This window comes from Abramis brama (assembly GCF_963993115.1).
Source record: "Abramis brama genome assembly, chromosome: 9".
Taxonomy (NCBI): domain Eukaryota; kingdom Metazoa; phylum Chordata; class Actinopteri; order Cypriniformes; family Leuciscidae; genus Abramis; species Abramis brama.
This window is the reverse complement of record NC_139971.1, coordinates 32,798,177-32,821,870: the sequence shown is the minus strand read 5'-3', so window position 1 is coordinate 32,821,870 and position 23,694 is coordinate 32,798,177. Positions and strand designations below refer to the sequence as shown.

The window sequence follows — 23,694 nt, the reverse complement described above, 5'->3', positions numbered from 1 at the left end:
TGAATTAGTAAGTAATCGCGCTCAGATGAATGTAGTAGTTCATTATTAGCTAATCAATAACTACTATTTTTTTCATACCTCCCAGAGAACTACTATCTACAGGTTCATAATTAACATGAATAATGCATAATTTATAATAAAAGGTAATGGTAACCCACTAGTAATGACTCAAGTATTACTACATCATTTTAAAGGAACTACTAATTATTTGGATCAGTATCTAAAGTGAAAAGCATGATAACAACCTAATATTGACTGAAGTCATTGTACGCTTTTGAGATTTTTGTAAGATTTTGAATATCAATTCCTTCCAATGGATTTGGTAACACTTTAGTCATTACTAGTGTGTTCCCATGATCTTCACTTTAGAATACTGATCCAAATAATTAGTAGTTCCTTTAGAAAGATGTAGTAACACTTGATTCATTACTATCCAAAACCTTACAAAAGCCTTACAAAAGTGGTAGTTCACTATTAGCTAATCAATAACTACTATTTTTCATACCTCACTGAAGACTATAAGAACTACTATATACAGGTTAATAAATATTTATAATGCACAATGTTTAATATAAGGTAATGGTAGCCCATTAGTAATGAATCAAGTATTACTACATCATTCTAAAGGAACTACTAATTATTTGGATCAGTATTCTAAAGTGAAGATCATGGGAACACACTAGTAGTGACTAAAGTGTTACCAAATCCATTGGAAGGAATTGATATTCAAAATCTTACAAAAATCTCAAAAGCGTACAATGACTTCAGTCAATATTAGGTTGTTATCATGTTTTTCACTTTAGATACTGATCCAAATAATTAGTAGTTCCTTTAAAATGATGTAGTAATACTTGAGTCATTACTAGTGGGTTACCATAAATTATGCATTATTCATGTTAATTATGAACCTGTAGATAGTAGTTCTCTGGGAGGTATGAAAAAATAGTAGTTATTGATTAGCTAATAATGAACTACTACATTCATCTGAGCGCTATTACTTACTAATTTGTTAATCAGAGTTTCTTGCTAGTTAATAGTAGTTACTAGAATGTTAATAATACGTTACTCGTTTGTTCCTGTGTAATTATTCATTAATGAAGCAACAGTATTCTAAAGTGTTACCCAAAAGCCCCTTTAACTAAAGTTAAAGAACTAAACTAACTATCAACAAAAAAAAAAGGTAGAAAGAAACATCTTCAGCGTACAAGACGCTATAACTAAACTATACTAACTAAAACAAAAACATACATAATTAGCACCACTCCTAACACTAGTGCGTCTAATACATCTCAGTAAACTACGTGTGCAAATGTAGGTCGCGACCTGCTTACCTGACTCACAACCTCTCCCGTCAGTCTACACAATGTTGAACGATGAACTGAGATGAAGATTTCATGACAGCAACAAACATTTAGCAGGCACTGCAAGCACGTAAGTTACCAAGGGCAACACAAAACATATTCGCGCAAGTTACCAAGGGCAACACAAAACATATTCGCGTAAGTTACCAAGGGCAACACAAAACACATTCAAGCGCAAACAAAGAGATCTAAAACTGCAAGATCACAAAAGCAGCGAGCCCCAAACAATGATCAGTCTCTCAGACTGGTCTCTCGAACAAGAGAACCGTCTTCACAGAGTGTGCAAACTCTTTCCCAACCCAGAGTCTCGACTGCCGCCATTGAAGTTAGAGCCATTCATAAACTACCCGTCGACAGGCGATTGGTGGCGCGATCCCAGACGTCAGCATCCTACGTCAGCTGATTGACAGGTGGACTCTCCAATCGAGCTTCACACCTGAAACAAATAGAGTACACAGACATACACGACACGCATATGCAGCAACATACGCACAAACAAAAATTACGTAGCACGGCGTACGTAACACCATTCCCCTGCTCGCAGGGCCCTCTACGTTTGAATAACTCGAGGCTGCATTCGTCACCCAAGCAGAATATAGGTGTCTTCAAGAGCCTGCCACCTTAGTGTGCATATCCAAGAGAAAAGGAAGGCTCACTGGATCTGGACACTTGTGACCTCATAGGTATCGCTCATCCAAACGGCCACTTGCGATCTCGTGGTTCCGGTTGCGCAAGTCATAAGGTCCAAAAGCTCATCATACGCAGAGCTTTGCTGTGTGGAGCATTTTTGAAACATCTGTCTCAACTGACTCCACATCTAGTTCATCTGAACTGGTGGTGAGCAGCATGTCCTCGTCCATATTGGGAGAACCCGCTGGGCGGGCTCCCGAATCAGACACTAGAACCACAGAGCCAGAAGGAGAAGCAAGGTAGTCACCCTCAAAACCCATCGAACCCATGAGAACCCCAGGATCTTAGCCTGCGCACTGCCTTGGCAGACATGGAGCCAGAGCCGCAGGGTTCAGATGCTTGGCTCCCTTCACTCGTGAAGAGAGCCAGTCGGGAGCTTCTTCAATGAGAATTTATCACAGTGCGCACATCCAACTCCCTCGAGGGCTGAACGTGGGTGCTCCGCTCCTAGGCAAATCAAACAGAGCGTGTGTCCGTCATTCGGGACAGTCCCGAAATCTAAGCTGTTGTCCCGATTCCCGAATCCGGCCCTAATTGTCCCGAAAATTATACTAAAGCAAAATCTTGAGTAGTTATTGTCTGATAAAACATTAAAAACTGTCTGTGGAGGTTGAGTCGTCCTGCAGCCAGCCCCCGCCGGCTGCTCATTTGCTGCAGCATCTTTTTTTTTTTTTTTGAAGTTCTACAAAGATTCCATAGGCGCGAATTTATATGCATTGATAAGCGAGCGCAAGTTACAGCAGCCGCGAGGACAGTGAATGTGCAGGCAGCCAGTCGTAAAGGAGTGATTGATTGGTGCAAAAAAATACTTTGGCCTAATGGCTGATGTCGGGTTACACAAAGCAAATCATCTACACAATTATTTAGTTTTCTTATTTAATGACCGACAATTTAGTTGTAATAATAATTTTGGCATAAGGCTTATTAGCGCTTATTAGCGAAAGGTCTGATTTACGCACTGTTACAACAGTCATTGTTTTTTTGGGTTTTTTTCACAATGACATTTGAGTTCATGATTTTAATGTTGTTGTTTTTGTGGCAGACTAAAGACTAATGACAGACTGTTGATCTTTGAATAAAAATATGTTTGGTTCAGCTTTGAAGTTCATTATATTTTATTATAGGCTATGTAGTCTAATATCATAGTAGCCTACCCCTAAAATAAAAATGCTACAAGAGTCAAGACAATGGCAGCTTGAAGGATATGAACATGTACAATATAAAAGAACAGTGAAATGAGAGCTAGAGAGGAAGAATCATAAAGAAAGGAGTGAATGTGTATTGTGTGCATGAGAGTGTCTAAATACAACAAGCGGTTATCTCCTCCTTCCAATTCTTTTCTGTTATCATCAATAATGAAAGAACCTTTGCTTTTACAGCTATCTGATTCAATATTCTGTTGTGCTCACAATAGAACGGGCCATTGTTCTTCTATTCCACCATGTGGAAGAGCAGTTCTGAAAGGCTGGAAGACTATGCACCAAATTGATTCTTAGAGCAACCGGGGAACATGTGCTGCGTGTGCTAAACATCAGAAAGATGCCAAGTGTGAGCTCTTCCTCTGGTTTGAAACTGCTGAAAGTTTACCTTTGTTAAGTAAGAAAAAAAGTTTGCTGTTTTATTTTACCTCAGGCTTGCTGGGAAACTTCAAAGCCGACAGAGAGACTGCAAGCCAAAAGAAGAGGCAGCAGCAGGTTTATTCTGAAATGTTTGTTTATTCTTTTCTCTCTTTTTTTCAAGAAACTTGCAGTGTTACAATTCACCACAGTGTCGTTGACAACACATCCATTTCAACCTCTCTGCAATATATGCATATCAAACATTGATTGATTGTTTTTAATCATTATATGAGCAAATTTAAAGGCAACGCTTCCAAAATATAAGTTGTTTTACTTACCTTTCTGGTTAGATTAGTTCACTGCAAATGCACAAACTATCCTGGAGTTTTGTTATATTTATTTTAGCCTTCCCCTGCAGAAATAAGTAAAAAATGAGCTGCTGCATTGTTTTGGACCATTTATACTGGAGTCGAAAAGTTGTCTTAAGACCAGACTAGCGATTAATGATGGTCTTGCCTTGTAATGACCATGACTTTTTGTGTAAGGTTGTGATGTGACTGTTCATTTTAAAAGTGTGATTGGGGAATTTAACTGTAAATGGCTGAACTATTGTGTGGAGGTCAGGAAAGTTATTCCGCACAGCTACAAGCATAAATGTCAGTGAACAGAGTTGTGCTTGTTAATTAAGGACTGATTGCGTTACAAATGGCTTAGAGCCTCATTTGACTCCATATGAACATCTCCCTATGCTGAAGGAGATCAAATTTATATTTCTATAGGAGTGGAAAATTGTATGTTGCAGTAATATAACCCTATATCCTAATTAGAATCCTATATTCTAATTTCCTTTTATTTCCATCACTCACACAATTAAAATTAAATTAAATGAAAACCATCAACATTCTTTTAAATAAGTTATTGAGAAAAATGTTATGTAAATAATGAAAAGTAATGGATTAGTATGAATAATTATGTTGCATAAAGCTAGGTCATAATTCAGGTACAGTATGTGGAAAATGTATACTTAATGAATTCCCACTGTGATGTGAAGATGTTTTTCTTACCAGTTCATTTGGTTCAGCAGCTGAAAAAGCTTCCTGAGCTAATAAGAACTTTACCTATTCATTTGTGTCCAGATTTATGCTAATTTCAATTTAATTAGTCACTTTATGCTAATGACTTCAGCCATCATAGATTTTACCTGCAAGCAACATAACACATAATTGTAAAACACAGCTCTTTTATACAGTTGAACTATCGAGCGTTCACACAGCAGCAGAATGTGATTGTGTGTCCTTTATTGATTTATGCTTAGTCACTCGCAGTTCGATTATTCATGAGAGTTCTGCATTCTAAAACTCTTGCGATTCTGATTGGTCAAATGCAGGACCCAGCAGTCTGATATTTCCAAATACTCACCGTTGAATCAAACTGAAAGCACTTTCGTATTTCTGGTAGCATACATATGCAAATAACTGCATCTCAGTCATTGATTATATTGAAGTCCCCTCAGAGAACTTAAACGTACAGTATGGAATTTTTTCTCCACTAGGGGTCGCTAACCTATTTACAATAACAAAGGCGTAGTTTGATGACGCAACATTTGCTAAGAATTATGGATCTTGTCGTCAACATCAAGCCGACCGATCTAATAATGTTTATGGATGACTGAATACATTGATGTTTTTATCATGACTGTGATATGAAGCAGTTCGGGATTGCTAAGAGACAGCTATCAGCTCCACACGCGATGCGAGTCCCGCGGATATAAAAGGAATAGCAGTTATGGACATTTCATTCTACCGAACTACACGCGAGTGCAGAATTACTACTCACAGGTCAGTTTATTAGACAAATTAAACTTGTGAGGTAACGCAGCGCTGTTTCACTTGGTCTAACATTACACTAGCACACTAAACTGCATTTGAATGTGTTGAAATGTATGTGTTAGTTTGTCTGTATGAGACTAGCAGTAAGCTAGATCAACATTAGAATAACATACAGATCATATTCTGACATTTTATCATTGTTGAACTATAAAACATTGATTAGTTTTATGTAAATGTGCTCACCTGTTTAATAAAGTACATGTAGAAGCGGTCGAAGTCTCGGACGTGGAGCTTTCGTTTATATACTGTCTATGGGAGCTCTAGGCATCTCGAAAACACCGCGCTGATATTGATTCTCGTTTTAGTTCTCCTTTTTTATCCAAAGTTTGCTTGCCATGGTCCATAATGTTTGAACGAAACAACAACAGCGTGCAAATAGACATTGCGACCTACAGTGGTCCACGTCTGTCGTCTTGGTTACTATCAGGCGGCTCTGGTTCATAGCTCTGGTTACCATGGCAGCACGAGCGGAAACCAGGGACAACGCGGATATGACGCCACTGACTGCGACAAAACGGAAATAAAGAAACGTGCCGTGTCTTCGAATTAAATTAAAATTTCTGGTTTGAAAGTTGTTGTAAACAGTCGGGATAATGTAAGTACACAACTAAAAACAAGTAATAAAAACTCGGTGAGTGTTTTAGCGCAATTTTCTCACCTCATGGGATCACAACACTAAGAGATAGTAAATCTTTTCCTGGATTTTTTTTGTGCGTTCCCGAGATTAGACCTTCCTTAACATAATGCCGAAAACCCGAAGTCTCTAGGTGGTCTGGTTGAGGAGTAGATAGAAGTGCAAGATTGGTGCGCACAGACGCACAGAACAGAAATCATGAGTTAACCAGCGCAATATAGATATAGTGATTTTTGCTATTTTTAAAGCAAAAAAGTTACATATTGTGCCTTTCAATATTGATATTACTGTAATATTTACGTATTTATCTTTTGCTAGGCTGATTGTTTTGTACGTTGTATTGGACTATTTTTTTACTGGAAGATTTTTTTCACATACAGGTACTGCAGCCATTGATCCAAAAATGAAATCAATATTTTTCTTGTTCACATATATATTTATATAGTAACCCCGCTCTGTGTCTGGGGTCAATACTCACCTGCTTGTGTTTATCCTGTTGTAAACTTACCATTGTAACAGTACCCCTGTTCCTCTCGTTTCTGTGTCTGTGCTATTTCCTGACAGGGTCAGGGTTTATTTTACAATAACTGTATATTAACTGTACATCATTCATGTTACAGTTCCATTTAATGTTTACACATTTTCCAGGTTAATGGTCATATTTTTTATTCTGATGTGTATTACATCTATAAATGTCATGAGAATGTTGGCTGCTTACACATGGCACATCATTATTTGCTTTTGACTTTTTTTTTAAGCTTGTAAATTAAAATTTTCAAGAGGGTCTACTTAGACCTTCCTTTTTGCAAATGAATCGTGCCAAAGAGGAAACAGCATTGTTGAGCCCCTTTAGAGCATTTCTTTTGATTTTGATGCACAGTATCTATTGTAATAAATAAACAATGAACTGTCCATCATTTCAGAGAGAGAGACAGAGAGCAAGAAACAGTTTTGGTTTCGAATGCATTGGATTTTCTTCTTCACAAAAAATGTGCTGAGAGGAGATAGTGCTTTCTCATGTTATCTGCTACTGGACGCACACCCCACAGCCATTTTCCCATTTCTCACTTGTGACCCAGCGGTCACCTTGGCTCTTTACAGAGCTTTTAGGAAAGAGTGCTGTCCCACCATTCCTCTCTCATAAATGGAGAGGGAGGGGAGTTTTGCACAATGGTTTGGCTTTCACAGTCATTCTCCCCTTGGAGCCAACGGATCAAGCACCTTGTGATGTCAAGATGTAGCCTATCTGCCTGGAGAAAGAAAACATGAAATCCCCTTAGGTTTGAATGATAATTTACGTTAGTTTTTATTTTCATTGGTGTGCTAAAGTGTGGCATGTAATATGGGTACATTCATGTGAGAAATCAGCCGGAATGGATGAAAAAATTAGAAATGGATAAATGTCACCACTTTTGTTCATATATAGTTCCGTAACTCAGTCTGCTTGCAATCACATCATTCTCTATAGGGCACAGCTGATTGGTTCCTGCTATATCAGTAGCCAATGAGCTCGCTGCTCAACCTTGAAATACTTGGTCAGGATTTGCTGTAGCAGTTGCAGTGTGCTTTCATAAACCCTCCACCTTCCCCAGCTCCACCTGTATAGATCTGCTACTGGTAATTCATGTATACTATTGTATAGCAGCAGCAGCATAGCTGCTCACAGAAGCGCTGTGTGTGTATTGGCAGTAGCAAGTCCCGCACTTGCTCTGCAGCAGCAACGGCAGCGTGGCAGATCTATTTTGCCAAGACCAAACATATCAACATTGTCATATCCATTACCATGCCAAACACTTAGAGAGTTGGTATGACAGAACTATAATTGAGCTGGCCTTTTCCGAGCAGTCAGCAAAATGAAAGGTTCATCTTCATATCTGCAGCCTTCATGACACCTGTGGTGTTTACTGTGGATTTGTTGTCTAATGGTCCAAAAAGAAGGTGAGCTTTAATAAAAATAGCCATGCAAACATACACTGGAATTGGAACATGAATTTATGCTGGACTAAAAACTCCAATTCTCATTTCAGAGGTCCACATGGCACTAACCACACACATACTGTTTTTAGTGGCCAGGATCTTTTATGTTTAAGGGAAAGGAGAAACTGTACAGTTTTGTTTGAGTGTGCTTGAGGAAAATGGAAGCAAAGCGAGGAAGACAAGGAAGAAAGTGGAAGCGGGTAAAAGTAAATGATAATATTGAACAAAAGAATAAGAAAGATTGTACTGTGTATTTGTGCGTATTATACTGGTCACAGGAAAGTTATATCGCTGAGGTCCATCTCCAGAGCTCCCCTTTGAGGTTTGGGTTGGTGCTATAATCTGGGTCAAAGTGCTAACTGCTAAGAGGCACCTGTGAGAGGCTCGCTCGCACATGAATCATTTCTCATGCCTCTCTTCCTCATTACACTCTCTGCTGATAGAATTTCAAAGGCCTCTGTGTCTTCGACTGACCTTAAAGGTAAAATTCTGCCTTACGGCAATGACAGAGCCTTGTTCAACAGGCTAACCTTGTAAGATGCACCACATAACTAAAGGCACAGAGAGCTAGAGATTCGAGTAAGCATTAGTCACTCGTATTAAGCAAGAAGCCATACTGTGATTTTAAAAACGTGTGAATGTCAGACAACGCAGACCAGAATAGTTTGCACATATTGCGAGGTCAGTGGCTTAGTTCCAAAATTTACATTAAAAGGCATCACTGATATGCTAACAACGCAAAAGCTGCTCCACAATCATAATTACGCTGCCTCTTTAACCTTGTTGTTCAACACGGATGTAAGTTGTTTCCTGTGAATGTGGGAGACTTCTGATTCATTAGCCACCCATAGGTAAATGTGTTTATGATTATGAAAGTACAATAAATGTATCTTCCGCAGATAAGACAATCCCAGAATGCATTGTGCCGAGCTAAAATCCATTCAAGATGATGGACAAGATTAGAGAAATGTGCCCAATTATTATTTTTTTATATCATACTTTTTTACTGACACTAAGTATTAAGTACATTTATTATAAATACATTTACATATATATTCAATACTAAAAGTATCAGTTAAAACGTTTGAAATATGAATAAAAAATTATGCACAATAATATAATCGTATTTGCGCTTGATTAATTTTTATACTTGAATTGTTTTGGAGTCATTAAAGGAATAGTTCACTTAAAAATGAAAATTCTGTCATCATTTACAAACCTGTATGAATTTCTTTCTGCTGCTGAACACAGAAGTAGTCCCCATTGACTTCCATAGTAGGAAAAAAAAAATACTATGGAAGTCTACGGGGACCATCAACTGTTTGGGGACCGACATTCTTCAAAATATCTTCTTTTGTGTTCATCAGAAGAAAGAAATTCATACAGGTTTGAAACAACTTGAGGGTGAGTAAATGATGACAGAATTTAAATTTTTAAGTGAACTATTCCTTTAAAAGAACTTTAACGTGAACTAGAAAGTGATTGATTTATGGATTGATTGATTTACATTTACATACATTTACATAACATTTATTTCTTGAAGAATCTGTTTCTATTCTTTCAGAAGCAAAAAGCTTGTAATGCAACGGAAAGGGAATAAGGAATCATGCAATCTCTCCCTTTTGCTCAGTAATGCAATTCTATTCTGTTCTAGCATATTTGGCTCTCTTATTGTTACAATCACGGAAACTGGCATGTGTAAGCCATTATAGAATATGCTTTGTATTCAGCATCAATCCAGCTCTTCACACAGCTTCCAACTTGAAGCTAAGCCACCTGTACAGCTGGTGCCTGCTGCAGCCTGATGGAATGCACCCAAATCCAAGCGGGGTGCTGGATTTATTCATACATCAAAACAGAAAGACATTCGGCAGATCCTCACAGTAAAGCACCACCATGGCTTCTGTGCCGGAGAGTCGCTAAAAATAAGCTGCCACCAAGACTTGGGACAAGGATATAAACAAATATCATTTTTTATCTCACAGGAATTTGATAAAATGAAACTTCATGCAAAACTGAAAAATGTCACGTACTTTAGATGAAGGTTTGAGGCCCAGATGTGGGGAGAGAGATCCTTCTTTGTGTTGTCATCAGGTTTTAGACAAGTGTCCGCACTGTTTACCAATTGTCACTTGCACATTGTTCTAGCAGAAACAGATATCCCACCTCAGCTTTCCCAGCCTTCTGTGAAGGAACAAAAGAATTATTTTAACTAAGCAGGGTTTAGTGACTTGATACTTCTTGTCTACTAGATAGAAAAGGGGGAATTGTGCATGTGTGTGGCTCTCTGAGTTTGTTTTCTGTCTGAAAGTGTCAGCAGTTGAACAATGTTTTTCATGTGTTTTAGTGAAGATTCTGCAGTTACAAGCTTGCAATCCGTCCAGTGAACTATCTTATTATGCCTTAAAAATGTGTTGAGCTAAAACCGATGTCAGGAGTTGCCATTTCAGCAGCATGTACAAACACTGGGATACGCACAGGCACAACCCTAAGAGATTTACCAGCAGTCAGACTACTGAGATACAAAGATGCGCTATGTTAGACAGTGCTATAATAGAAGAATGCTGACATACTGCTAAAGATGTGGATTTCTTTTGTATTTCAGCAATTTTTGTTTAGTTAATTAACAGAAATTTATTTTTTAACAAATTAGTTTTTATTTAACAGATGTTTAACCGAACTCTGAATATCTTTTTCTTTCTTTTTTTTTTTTTTTTTTTACAAAGTAAATTGATTTGGCCAAAGTTCACTACATTAGTGGATATTCAGATATTCAGACTTTGTAGAAAGTAGTTAGCTTGTATAACTGGCTTGATATTAATTAGTCAAAATCAAACTCTGAATATAAGCTAGTGAACATTGGTAAAATAAATTTGCTTTGTAATGAAAAAAAAAATCAGATATTAATTGTTTGGCGTTGGTTTAATCTAGTAGCAAATATAATCAGGACAGAGCAGAACTGTACAATTAAGTACTTTTGTTTTCTTTTTTTACAGTTTTTTTTTTTTCTATAAAACTGTTGGCATTATTAAACTTTTTTTTGATCATTGTGGTAATATGTTTATGAACAATATATTTATACAAAATAAATTTTAGATAAACCTGTTCTAAACAGAACAGTAGAAGAAGACAAGCTATCACTGGTCACTTTATGTTGGTCAGATGGTCTGAATACACAATTCATATATAAACTTTATTAAGCAATCTTTGCCTTTTTACTTTGATTAACCATATGTGAGATTAATCTGACCTGCAACTTTTAAGATAGCATTTGAGATTTTTAACCATTAGCCTGGTAATTTACCATGTTGTGAACGTGTATGTCGTGAATAGCCAGTCAATAAAATATAATTTATTCAGTTCTTCTAACATCTTGACACTGTAATAATTTACAGAATAAATTTAGATCAGTTTGCACATTTTAATTTTCATTATCAAAATAGAATTTTGGGCTTGTACTACTATATGCTCTGGATTCATTTGTATTTTTAGTTATCATTATTTTAATTTGGTAATTTGTGCTCATAAGGGGTTAACAGTGAACTGAAGAGAATCATAATTATAGCTTTAATTGCACTTCCATTTGTTTATTTAGAACTAATAAAATGATTAATAAGTGATTTCATATAAGCAGTCAAATACATTAGTCATAAATCATAACCTTTTATTTTCTACCAGCACAAACATGATGAACCAGGCATAATTTGTTTTGTGGATTGCACATTTTTTCAGAGATCTATTATCCTTTACATAATTGTTTTTATGTATATATTTATATTTTTTTATTGTATTTTTTTTATTGTATTTTATGCCTTAATGGCAAATTTCAATAAACGACTGCAGTGCACAAATTGATTAACACAAAGAAATTAATTTAATTAACAAAAGTTCATTCACAGAGCTGAGGCTTCATCTATAGGCAGTGTTTCTTATCGTCTTCAGCCGGTACTCTTTTTCTGCTTTTCAGCCCTTTTGTTGAGGAGAAAAATCTATTTAAGTGGCTGAAGCTCTGACACAAAGCAAGAGCAGAAAGCTGTACAATCTGCTGGCTTAATTGATTATTTGCGCAGAGCTGTATATCAGCGAGGTGCAGCATACCCTTGGGAAATAATGTAAAACAGATAACAAGATCAAATGTGGAAGAATTGCTTTCTACTGCCAGCTTTATTAATCTGTTTCTCTCTTAGTCAAAATGGCTTTTTTTCCTCTCCTTAATGCAGGTTTTCACATTAAGGCAAGGTACGCCTCTGCGTCCCAAGTAGCATATAAAAGCTACAACTGACGGAGGGTTTTGATTTCAAAGAATATGGGCGGCTCACGATTTCAACATTAGCTTAGCATTCGAGTTTCAAGCGTCTGTGTGGCAGGGAAATTGAAAGGGTTTAGCTTCGTTTTGGCTTGCTTTTTAAGAATTAGAATTGGAATTATTCAGCGACAAGATGCTTTAGAGACTTAATTTACTTTAAAACGGAGCTGTAAGGAAATTTGCTGACTTACACATGTTTGTATTTTGGCCTTAAAGAATCGGGCTTTTTAGAAGATACAGAAGACATGCTTGCTTGCTTGCTTCAGTAAATCTTTGATTGCAGATTTACACCAATGAAACACAATATGAATGGCCTTGTAGATTCACTCTTTAGTCGAATTGCTGTTGAATGCTGGGAGTGTTTGTATAAAATCCAAATCAAACCAAGAGTTCTCTAATTCCACATTCTCTCATAGTGCATTTACATAATAAAAATTGCATAGCAGTCTCCCAATCTACTAGACATCCTTCCTCAAACATCTCTCTAAGCCATTTCCAACTCTGTAAACTGATTTGTTTTTCTTATTCATGGGGTCTTGCGGCACATCAGACATGACTGTAATTGCCTTCTTCTCACCAGGGAGCTTCTTGTTTCTCATTCTGAAGTTTATTCTCTATTTCATGTCACTAAGGCAGAGAGAGAGATGGCACCCTGGGAGAAATGACACTCTCTCCGTCACCAAGAGGAGAGTGAAAAGATAAGAACGTTAGATAAATATCTGCAAATGCGCAGCTCAAAATGATGCTAGCACAATGTCCTCGTTTTGAAATGAATGGGTGTTTATAAGTATACTTCCTATGAGTGTGGCAGTCTGCATTAATATACGCAAAGTAATGCACAAACAAGCTGATGTTAGACAGAGGGACCATCTGGATTTTCTGTGTTTTTATGAAATCAACTCTTTGGATTACTTCTCTCGTTCTCTAATTGAGCAGTTTCGTTTAGCACGGCAGTAACGCTCTAAATGCCCAGTTTATATTGACTGCTAAAAAGGCTGCTCTCCCCGGGAGGTGATGATCTACAGAGCGACAGGAAGTGGGAATGAACCTCAGGTTATTTACGTCAGCACTCCCTCAAATGAGACCTCTGCAAAAGCGCAATCCCTGGCAGCTGTACGGCAGCTGAAGCTCTGCCGTCTTCCTGTAATTTCAGCTCTTCCAGAATCAGACCCTGTCAGGTGTAATTACGTAACATATGAAGGTACCAGGCTGGTGGTTTTCCATTTTTACAAACTAAATCTGCAGCTTTAGTCTGGGAAGAAATGCAGTCATTATTAAATCTTTGTTTTTCAACCATTTTTGAGGAGTTTTGGGTTTCAAAGCTCAGAATTGATTTTGTGTGTATGTCAACAAGCGCCGCTCTCTGAATTCATGAAAGGAGGAGGGATAATGTCAGCTCAGCTTAATACATTTTCTAATGGATGTTTTATTTTCAGCCTGAGGGTGCGTCTGAAGTGTTTGGACACTTGGAGATTTAAGGGGGTGGAAGAATACCTGGCAAATGTAGGCAGTTTGCTGCAAACATTTATAATGCTATTTTAACTTTCTCTCTGCTTCATTCTTTCTTTTTATATGAGCTCATAAATGGTACTTGTAAGGTATGCTACTGAAAATCAAAGGAAAAAATTCACCTAAAAATTCAACGATTCTGTTGTCATTTACTCTCGTCATTGCAAAATCTGCATGACTTTCTTTGTTATGTGGAACACAAAAGAACATGTTTTAAAAAATGTCTCTGTTTTTTGTCCGTACAATGAAAGTCTATGGGGTCTACAGTTGTTTAGTCCCCTACATTCTTCAAAATATCTTCATTTGTGTTCTATAGAAGAAAGAAAGTCATAAGGATGACAGTTTTCATTTTTTGGTCAACAACCCTTTTAATTCATCTTTAAGAGGGCATTACAGTATTGTCTCAGCCTCACTGTGTTTCAGAATTGTCATTCATAACATTTTTATTTTAAGCCTTTTAGTAGCTAAATTCAGATGTGATCACATCCAGTCAGTTTGCAAGTTTTAGAATTAGGTACCGTGTGATGTAAACCAAAACCATCAGTGGTCTCCTCACTTCACTGCCAGTGAAGGATGAAGCAGGTTTTGTAGGCTGAATCAATCCAGCATTGCTGTTATCCTGCATTAACATTACATGAGTCCACCTGCATGTATCAAAATGCAAAATGGTTTGAACTAGAAAATGTAAAAGCCAGCCACTTGTGTAATTAAATGCCCAAGAAAATTGAATGTGCAGTATGGATATCGGTTTGGCAATATGATTTTTCTGCTGTCTACATTCTGTTGTCTTATGATAGTTTAAAAAAGGTTGAAGTTGTTTCTGAATGATAAGTACATATTATATATGTAGGAACTGACATTTTCTGCAATCGATGGTACTGTAGTTGCGGTATTTGTACAAGGACCAAGAATTCAATGTGTCATTGTGAATGTAAGACACTATCCAATGAAATATATTGAAGTGTGTATTAAAAAAGTACCTCTGATGTACAATGCCATTAAAACTTTGGGGTCTGTAAAAAAAACTGATTAATGTTTTTGAAAGAAGTATCTTATGCTCACCAAGGTCTCACTGTTTCCACTACTTTTTAAGTACAAGCAAGACCTCATAGAATATCGACCTGACAATCCCCATTTGAAACAGGTTGGCAGTGGGCAGAATCGATACACATCTGGTCAAGGGATCCTCTGTAAAGGTATTTTGTATTCCATTAGTGGTCTAAGGTGCTTACAAGGAGCCATCAAAAAGGCTGTTACACGTAAGCTTTCCAAAACACTTGCGTCCTTCGTTATATTCTTAGATGACTGTGTAATTTGAGGTAAAAAATAAAAGAACGCCTGGGGCCTATTTCATGCACATAGCTGAACTCTTTTTTTTTTTTTCTATTTCAAAGACAGTCACTCCAGCATCATCAGATGAAGATAGCTGAAATTGAAATGCCCTTTTGCAGTATAGCTTTTAAAAACCATACTTTGTACTTGACGCATAGACCTAAAAATGGGCAAAACAAAAGGACTTAAAGGCACAGAGTTCTGTACGTACTTTGCTAATGCCTGGTCGGGATATTAACCTCACAGCGTGTTCTTCAGCTGAAGTCTGCATTATACCTACATCGTTGTCGAGTTAATTACTGGGCTTAGAAGCACACAAAGCTTCCACTTCTTTTAAGTGTGACCTTAGAAGTGAATGTCCTGTCTTTTACACAAAAAGAAGTGCTTCTCTGATGGCTGCACAGCAAGAAATTGGTGGCAGCTTCTCCTGAATAATAAAGACATCATAATTTTGTGAGCTCTTTCTGTGCAATTTCTGTGAATTTCTGTGCACTCTTAAATGTTCTTGGGGTCTATCCATCTATCTTTCTATCATCTAAACTTCAAGGCTTTTCAAAACTTTCACAATTGATCAAGCCAACACTTGGATTTTGCTGCTGACTTGCTTTTTTAGTTAAAAATTAGTTATGTGAATTTCAGTTCATTTTAAATCTACAAAATCCTCCTTGCATTGCAATTATGCATCCTCAATTAAATTCAAATTCAGGAGTTTAAATTCCCCCGAAGTCAATCATTTTATCCCTTAAAACTCATCTTTGATCACCAAAATGACATAAATGTTTTTTTCTTAAAAAAAAATTCTTCATGCCTTAAAATAGCTTGAATGTAACTCTACACCCTTGCCTCATTTGCATTGAATATGCAAATTAGCCCCGCCTCCACTCATTCACACCAGCTAAGAGATCCACTCGTTGACAATCACACGTTGACTTGATTGGTTACAAGGTATTTTGTGACGCCAGAAACACCAGCGATTTCAAACCGCGTTTTTGAGACTGTCTTTGGTTCACTGCAGTTTTAAAGAGAAAATACTTAACAATGGTGATGACTTATGAATTTGCACATGGTTTGTCTTAAAGCATATTGAAAACACCACATAGACATATAAGCAACATTAAAAGCTTGATTTTCACCACGTGGGGACTTTTCGATTCAGTTTTGAATGGTGCAACCCTGACTTCACTGCTTTTAACCCAGTGGTTTTATTTTTTGGTACATGTTTTATTTAGGCTTTTTATAAGACGATTGTGACTATTAAGCTCCAAAAAGCGCAATAAATTAACAATACGTATTCCATGCTCCACCTCTTGCCCTTTATCTATGAAATTTAGTGTATCAATGATACATCCTGATGCAGTATTTTCTCTTTGTTTTCTATCAGATCACACCAGTAGTATTTCCATCATGAGACTGGTGTTGAAGTACCTGGACAAGATGAGGTGTTTCCGGAAACGTTCCACCATTCCTTTTCTGGTGGCTCTCATTACTTTCCTGCTCTTCATAAACCTCTACATGGAGGATGGCTACGTGCTGGTGAGTTTGTTTACCTGTTGAAATCCAGCAGGTAAATTACAGAGGTCAATTTATGTACAACATCAGTGGAGCAGATAACAAGACAATAGTGGGCTTCACAACAACTTGACTACTGTTGTTGCATGTGATTTAGCATTAATTATCTCCTTGCTGAAAAGTTATTTTGTTTATATGCTTTAATTACCAAATGTTGCGTGTAAGGCTGCCGGTGCTGTGTTATGCATGTATAATTATCAGGGCTCACGATGCAGCCTATTTAAAGTTTCATGATGTAGAGGCAGTCCAAATGCAAGAGACACATTTATTATTCATGAGGCCAACTTCATGATCAAAACTTTGTGATCATAACATGTCGTGTGTGTTTGTCTGTTGAATTATTCAAAAGTTGTACCCATTTTGAATAAGTGACTTTTCTAAATAACCCCCATTTAATTGAAAAACAAACACCATCATGGGCAGCAAAGATTTAGTAAAGTGTGAACAATGCATGTGTGGTAAAAAAGACATTGAAGCATAGCAACAATGCTATAATTTAAATACTAGATTATATAAATTTGAGCGAGTAAAATTGTGTGTGCAATTAATTTTTCAAAGGCCTTCATTTACAATTTAATTAAATTATACAAGAGTGTGCAAGCATATTACCAAATCAAAAAATAATTACCTGCAGCGCAAACATTTGGTGCACAATGGTGCGTTCAAGTCCTCCTGGGAAGTTGTGTTTACAGGGTCAGGTGGATTCAAGTCCAGTTTATGAAGCCACTGTAAACTTTTTCGTATAGTGTTGTATTACAATGCTATTATATTTTGTGCAGGGAATTAGCTTATTTTGTTGTAATTAAAAAAACTGACAATTACTTGCCTTAAAGGCGCATAGCGAATGCTGTGGCAAACTTGGACTTATAGACTTGGCTGTCTTGGATGTTATGTGTTTCAGGAGGAAGACAAACGTCAGTTGCGAGAAACCTCAATGCATCCGCTGAACTCGGAGCGATATGTTCATACCTTTAAAGATATCACCAATTTTTCTGGAACAATCAATGTGACTTATCGGTACCTTGCTGGAACACCTTTACCTCGAAAGAGTAAGACTGCTTTCCTTTGTACACTTAGTATCAGCAGTATACACCGGTGTAAAAGATTTCTAAACAAATAAGTAAATAATGTAACTGCACAACTATATCTCAAACTCTATTGAAGTTGTGCATTCAATATACATTGTTTATGGATTTATGGATATCATTTCACATATTTTAATAGAATATAAGTTAGTATTCACATTATAAACAATGCAGTTCAAATCAGACATTTTGATTCACTTCATGATTTTCCATGTTATTTTGTAGAGTATCTCACTATTGGATTGTCATCTGTGAAAAGAAAACGAGGAAACTACCTGTTGGAGACCATCAAGTCCATTTTTGACCAATCAAGCTACGAGGAGCTCAAGGAGATTGTTGTGGTTGTCCACCTGGCAGACTTCGACCTGGCATGGTGCGAGAGCCTAGTTCAGGAAATCTCAAGGAAATTCGGCCACCATATCATTGCAGGACGGCTGCTAGTTATCCATGCACCTGAGGAGTACTACCCGTCCCTGGATGGGTTGAAGAGAAATTACAATGATCCAGAGGATAGAGTACGCTTCCGCTCCAAACAGAATGTAGATTATGCGTTTCTGCTCAACTTCTGCACCAACCTGTCAGACTTCTACATGATGTTGGAGGATGATGTGCGCTGCTCCCGAAATTTCCTCACTGCTTTGAAGAAAGTAGTGTCATCTAGGGAGGGATCATATTGGGTGATGCTGGAATTCTCCAAACTGGGATACATAGGGAAGCTGTACCACTCACGAGACCTTCCCAGACTTGCACATTTCCTGCTCATGTTCTATCAGGAGATGCCTTGTGATTGGCTTCTTATCCATTTCCGAGGCCTACTGGCACAGAAGGATGCGATTCGCTTCAAGCCATCCCTTTTCCAACACATGGGCTACTATTCCTCTTATAAGGGTGCAGAAAACAAACTTAAGGATGATGACTTTGAGGAAGACTCCCTTGATATCCCAGACAATCCACCTGCCAGTTTGTACACAAACATAAATGTGTTTGAGAGCTATGATGCTGCCAAAGCTTACAGTAGCGTGGACGAGTACTTTTGGGGCAAAGCCCCGTCCACTGGGGACTTTTATGTTATAGTGTTCAACAAAGCAACAAAAATCAGCAAAATCAAGATCATCACAGGAACAGATGATCGCCAGAATGACATTTTGCATCATGGAGCTCTGGAAGTGGGAGAGAAATTAATAGGAACCAAAAAAGGAAGGCAGTGCTCCTCCTATATAACTTTAGGGGAGTTTAAAAATGGAAACATTGAGGTTTATGATGTGGACCACAAGATAGCATTTGATATTGAGTGTGTTCGCATTGTGGTGACGGCAAGTCAGAAAGAATGGCTTATCATTAGAAGCATAAGCCTCTGGACTACACAAGCTGCCAGTCAATGAGAACTTTTTTGAACCATAGCTTAAGGCACAAGTATCTGTTTATTTATCTATTTATTTATTTATTTATTTATGCAATTATTTATTCACTCTCACATGATAAATCTTTATTTATTCATAAAGGAACATTTAAAGGCAGTATAAGATTTCACACATCAGAGTTGAGGTGTAGGCTACTACCTTTTACCATTATTACTCCGAAATGTGTGCTCCTCATCAAAAAGCTTTGTCTCAGTTGTTTTTGCCTTATTTTCCAGTGAAGATTCCTAGACATCTTTAAAATCAGACAAAATTAATATATTTTTTAATTAAAACTTTTTCTTACTTGAATCATAAATCTATTAAGGTGTGGTGGGTTTATACTTAAAATAAGAAAAAAAATAAATTGCCAGTGCAAGAAAATAAACTTATTTGAGATGTTCTTTAAAAACAACTCTTAGTACCTTGCATCAATGTTTCTTTACTAAATGTGTCATGTTTTTAAGAATGTTTATATATTTTAACTGGAAAACAAGACAAATACAGTTTAAGTAAGTGATTTTTTTGCAGCATAGCTATTTCCCAATTTTTTTCAGACACATTAGTGTAGTCGTTTAAAAAGTTGGTTGAAGCTGAATTGTAAGCATTTCATTTCGGTAAAGTTTTTTATTTTTAACTCTTTTCTTTGATATATCTAAAAAATTGCTTACCCTTCTCTCCTTTCCGCCAACACAGGGTCAATATTGCCTTGAATATACAATGTATTGTGGCATGAATCTACTCAGCAACATTTTATACGTTTCCCCGCTGAATGATAACAGAAATGTTATTCAATCAACCTTGGGACAAAAAGATGGTGTAGTATTGGTTTGTTTGTGCATTTCTTCAAAGGCATGAACTGGAACAGTGTGGGTATTCGCCCATCTTCTGAAGTGTTGTGATTGGACAGTATAGTGAAAAATGAGGTAAACCTCCTTCCCCTTTTCAGTATTTTTCTCCTATCTTTTGCTCAGCGCAATTTTACCAGGGTAAATTGGATTTTGTTTGGCTCATTCCCCCATAAAATTACACCAGCAACAACCACCCTAGTGAAGACCGTTCTCATAGCAAACCCCTGGCTGGAATTGTTAGACGCTCCATCTAAATGAAGTTTAATGTCATTGTGTAGGTTTACGCACAATAGACTATATCTGTCTGTATGAGAATTTGTTTACTCTTTGTTTTGAGAGACGTTAAAACGTTTCACAACCATCTAATTACGCCGCTACACTGAACATGTCACATAAACAATGCAATAATAAGACAACTGTTTACATGACTCTGTAATGTTGTAGAATGTGTTCATCTCCTGTTTTTATTTATTCATTTTAAGACATACCATCTCTTTCACATTATTATCATAATGCAGTTCATGTGTAGTAGTTCATACAAACGTAAAATCATAAAAATACTCTGTACTTTGCATGATTTTTGCAGTCGTCTTTGCCAACACCCTAGATACAAAATTGACGTTAATTAAGAAGTGCTTTGCACCAACATATTATGTCAAAATTTGAATTTGCCATGATTATCAAGAAGCCATTAGCACTATTTCTCAGGCTAGAAATGTGTTAAATTGCTGTATACATTTATTTTTATCCCAGGTCAGAACTGCATTGTTTCCTTGTCAGTTTTTTATTTAGTTTATTAGAAGTGAATACCTCTTGCCCAATTGTATTTGTGAATGGTCTTTTGGATGCATTTCTGACTTCTATGGCTATTTAATGTCACAGTATGTTTTCAATAGTTTTGTAATGCTTTCTTGTGAGCAAAGCACAGGTCCTTTTTTTAAACAGCCAGCTACATTTTAGGGCTGGCTGTGTAATAAAATGTTACAAACGAAAATATTGGAAGGTTTTGTCTTCCTAATAAAACAATTAAATACATAATTGTTCATGCATGAGCTAAGAAAGAATGCCGTCGTGTTAGTACGCCTGTCGGTTTTAGGCTTTGACTTGTTTCCAAATGTCTACTCTGAACTTGACTGGCATTGTACTGTACTTGATTTGTAATTTAACTGTACTAATACTACATTGCAACAATGGACATCTCACATATTGTGCTGCATAGGTGAAGAGAATGTGTTATGATGTAGAGTTATGTTGTATTTCTCCCACACTGTTTGTCACATGGTACTGTATCTATATTGTAAAATGACATATATTTTTTTACATTTATCATTAGAACTGTTTGCCTTGTATATTGTACCTAAATATACTTTGACTCAAGTGCTGAGTTGATAAAAATGAATGCCATTTCATCATTGGAAATCCAGAGATTGTAAAGTAAAACACATTTGGGGAAAACAAATCTTTATATAGGCCTACTTTTTTAAATATTATTCTAAAAACACAAATACACACACTGGCTGGACACACATTAGCCAGCATGGATCCACCTGAATATTCTCTGCCTTATATGTTCATAGGCCTGCATTTGTATATAGTACAGGTTCAAACAATCCACACTAGATATTCTTCACTGGTTTGGAAGTAAACATTAGCTTGTGTGCTAAAGCAGTTTTGAAATGATCACATGTCACTGGATTCTATATAACCATGGCCCAAAGCAGTGGCTGCTTCATGCAGTATTTGTTTATTCATACGTTTTGTGTCATGTTAATACATTCATAATGAATTTACAGTGTAGGCTATTTGTGTAGGTTTTCCATTTCTAGCTTACTATATTTTGTGGGGAAAAAACACAGTATATTATTTTCTCTTGAAATGATTCTGGTTGTTGCACAAGTTAAAAAAGAATGGCAAAAATAATCAAATATATAAATTATACACACATTGAAACAAATATTTCCCTGAGGCTGTGCAATTGCTGTTTTCCCTCCGAGTAAGTCTTGGAGTGATGCTATAAGGATGCACTGATGATGAGTGCCAAGGATTATTCAACAAAATTGCTGATACATTTTAGATTTTTGATGGCTGTGATTGTGCAGTTCTTAGGTTGCAGAAATTGGGTTGCTGGTCTGTTTGAAGGTCAGTGAAAAAAACTACAATAAATTTAAATAATATAATGCAACTAACCGTATAATTCTGCACAGGAAACTTAGGATAACAAAATAAATGGCACATAATTTAAAAAGGAGAAATGTTTTTGATATCAAAGGTTGATGTATAAGTTGCATGATATTTTCGAAAACCATGAAAAAAAACTCGTCGATGGAGTCACAACCTTCATAAAAATTTATACTTCATTCTTGTATTTAAAAAATGTTAGCCTCAATTCCTGTCTCCTGAGATACCTTCATCTGATCGATTTTTAAAGCCAGCATAGATGTATACAGTATATATATATAAATATGGCTTGATAAAATATATATCAGTGTATGTCTCCTAGTTGCCTCCTGTTCAGCCTTTATTGTTACATCTGTCCAGTTCAGTGGTAATACAGCTCAATTTTTATTTTTATGTGTTATAAAATTATTGATTGTATGACAGACCATTTTGTGAAATCTGGGTCTTGATACAAAACCAGTTAAGATTTATTTTGTGCACTTCAGAGATAATGGTGGAATATTCTGCAGTAATTCTTCCCCTTCTTTTTCATTCCCCCATTCCCAAAATATTTTTGAGTATCTCTGAAAAAGCATAAGCTTGGTAAAATACCAGTCGGTCTAATAAACGCTACTCTGAATCACCCCACCAGCGAAGCAGGCTTTCAATAAGTAATGCACATTTTATAGAGATTTCACCAACGTTATTACTTTTTACTACCTCATTTTGATCAAGGGCTACAATACAGACATTGGTTTTTGAAAGACAAAGGAAAGAAAGGAAGCTAAACTGAAAACAGTTTTGACAGCTCTTACCAAATTCTTTCTTGTATAATAAAATTAATTTTACCATGATAAATGTTGGATACAGTAGGATAGACTGCAGGCACTTGTAATACACTTAACTTCTTCAATCAAGAAAAAAACAGAGTGATGAAACATTCAGCACATAATCTGTAAAATTCTCTTTCTCAAAAACTTTCAAATGTGTTTTGTTAATATTTTTTTTCAGTGTCCAATAATTTTGGATGCTGTTGAATTTACTCTTATTTATTGTATTACATTACATTATGATCAAATAATTCCCTTTTTATGGCTTGTGGGCATGTTGTTTTTTATTATTATTATTATTATTTTTATTTTTTTTTACTGTTAAAATTACCTTTGGAACATATAAATGTTTCTTATAGCAAAATATGACAGGTCAATTTGCAATAATCTGTGCTTTATGAAGGACCGCACTACAGTTATCTTTCTTTATAATTCATCTTTCCATACAGCAGAGCAAAGGTCATGCTAAACGTTGCCATATTTCATATACTTGCATCGTCATTACAGTTAACACATACTCAGGTTATTATCATTAACTGAAATGACAG

The 23,694-nt window shown here is 36.5% G+C and overlaps 1 protein-coding gene across 2 annotated transcripts in view; it reads left to right on the top strand.

Annotated features, from left to right (window-relative positions):
• mgat4c (mgat4 family member C) overlaps positions 1-22,791 on the top strand; it is a 118,074-nt gene extending 95,283 nt beyond the window's left edge. For both annotated transcript variants that reach the window (XM_084125228.1, XM_084125229.1), the window contains 3 exons: positions 16,639-16,790; positions 17,728-17,875; positions 18,137-22,791. In XM_084125228.1, the coding sequence (XP_083981354.1) occupies positions 16,662-16,790; positions 17,728-17,875; positions 18,137-19,293 (1,434 nt within the window). In that variant the 5' untranslated portion in view covers positions 16,639-16,661 and the 3' untranslated portion in view covers positions 19,294-22,791. The remainder of the gene's footprint in view (positions 1-16,638; positions 16,791-17,727; positions 17,876-18,136) is intronic.
• The last annotated feature ends 903 nt before the right edge of the window (positions 22,792-23,694 follow it).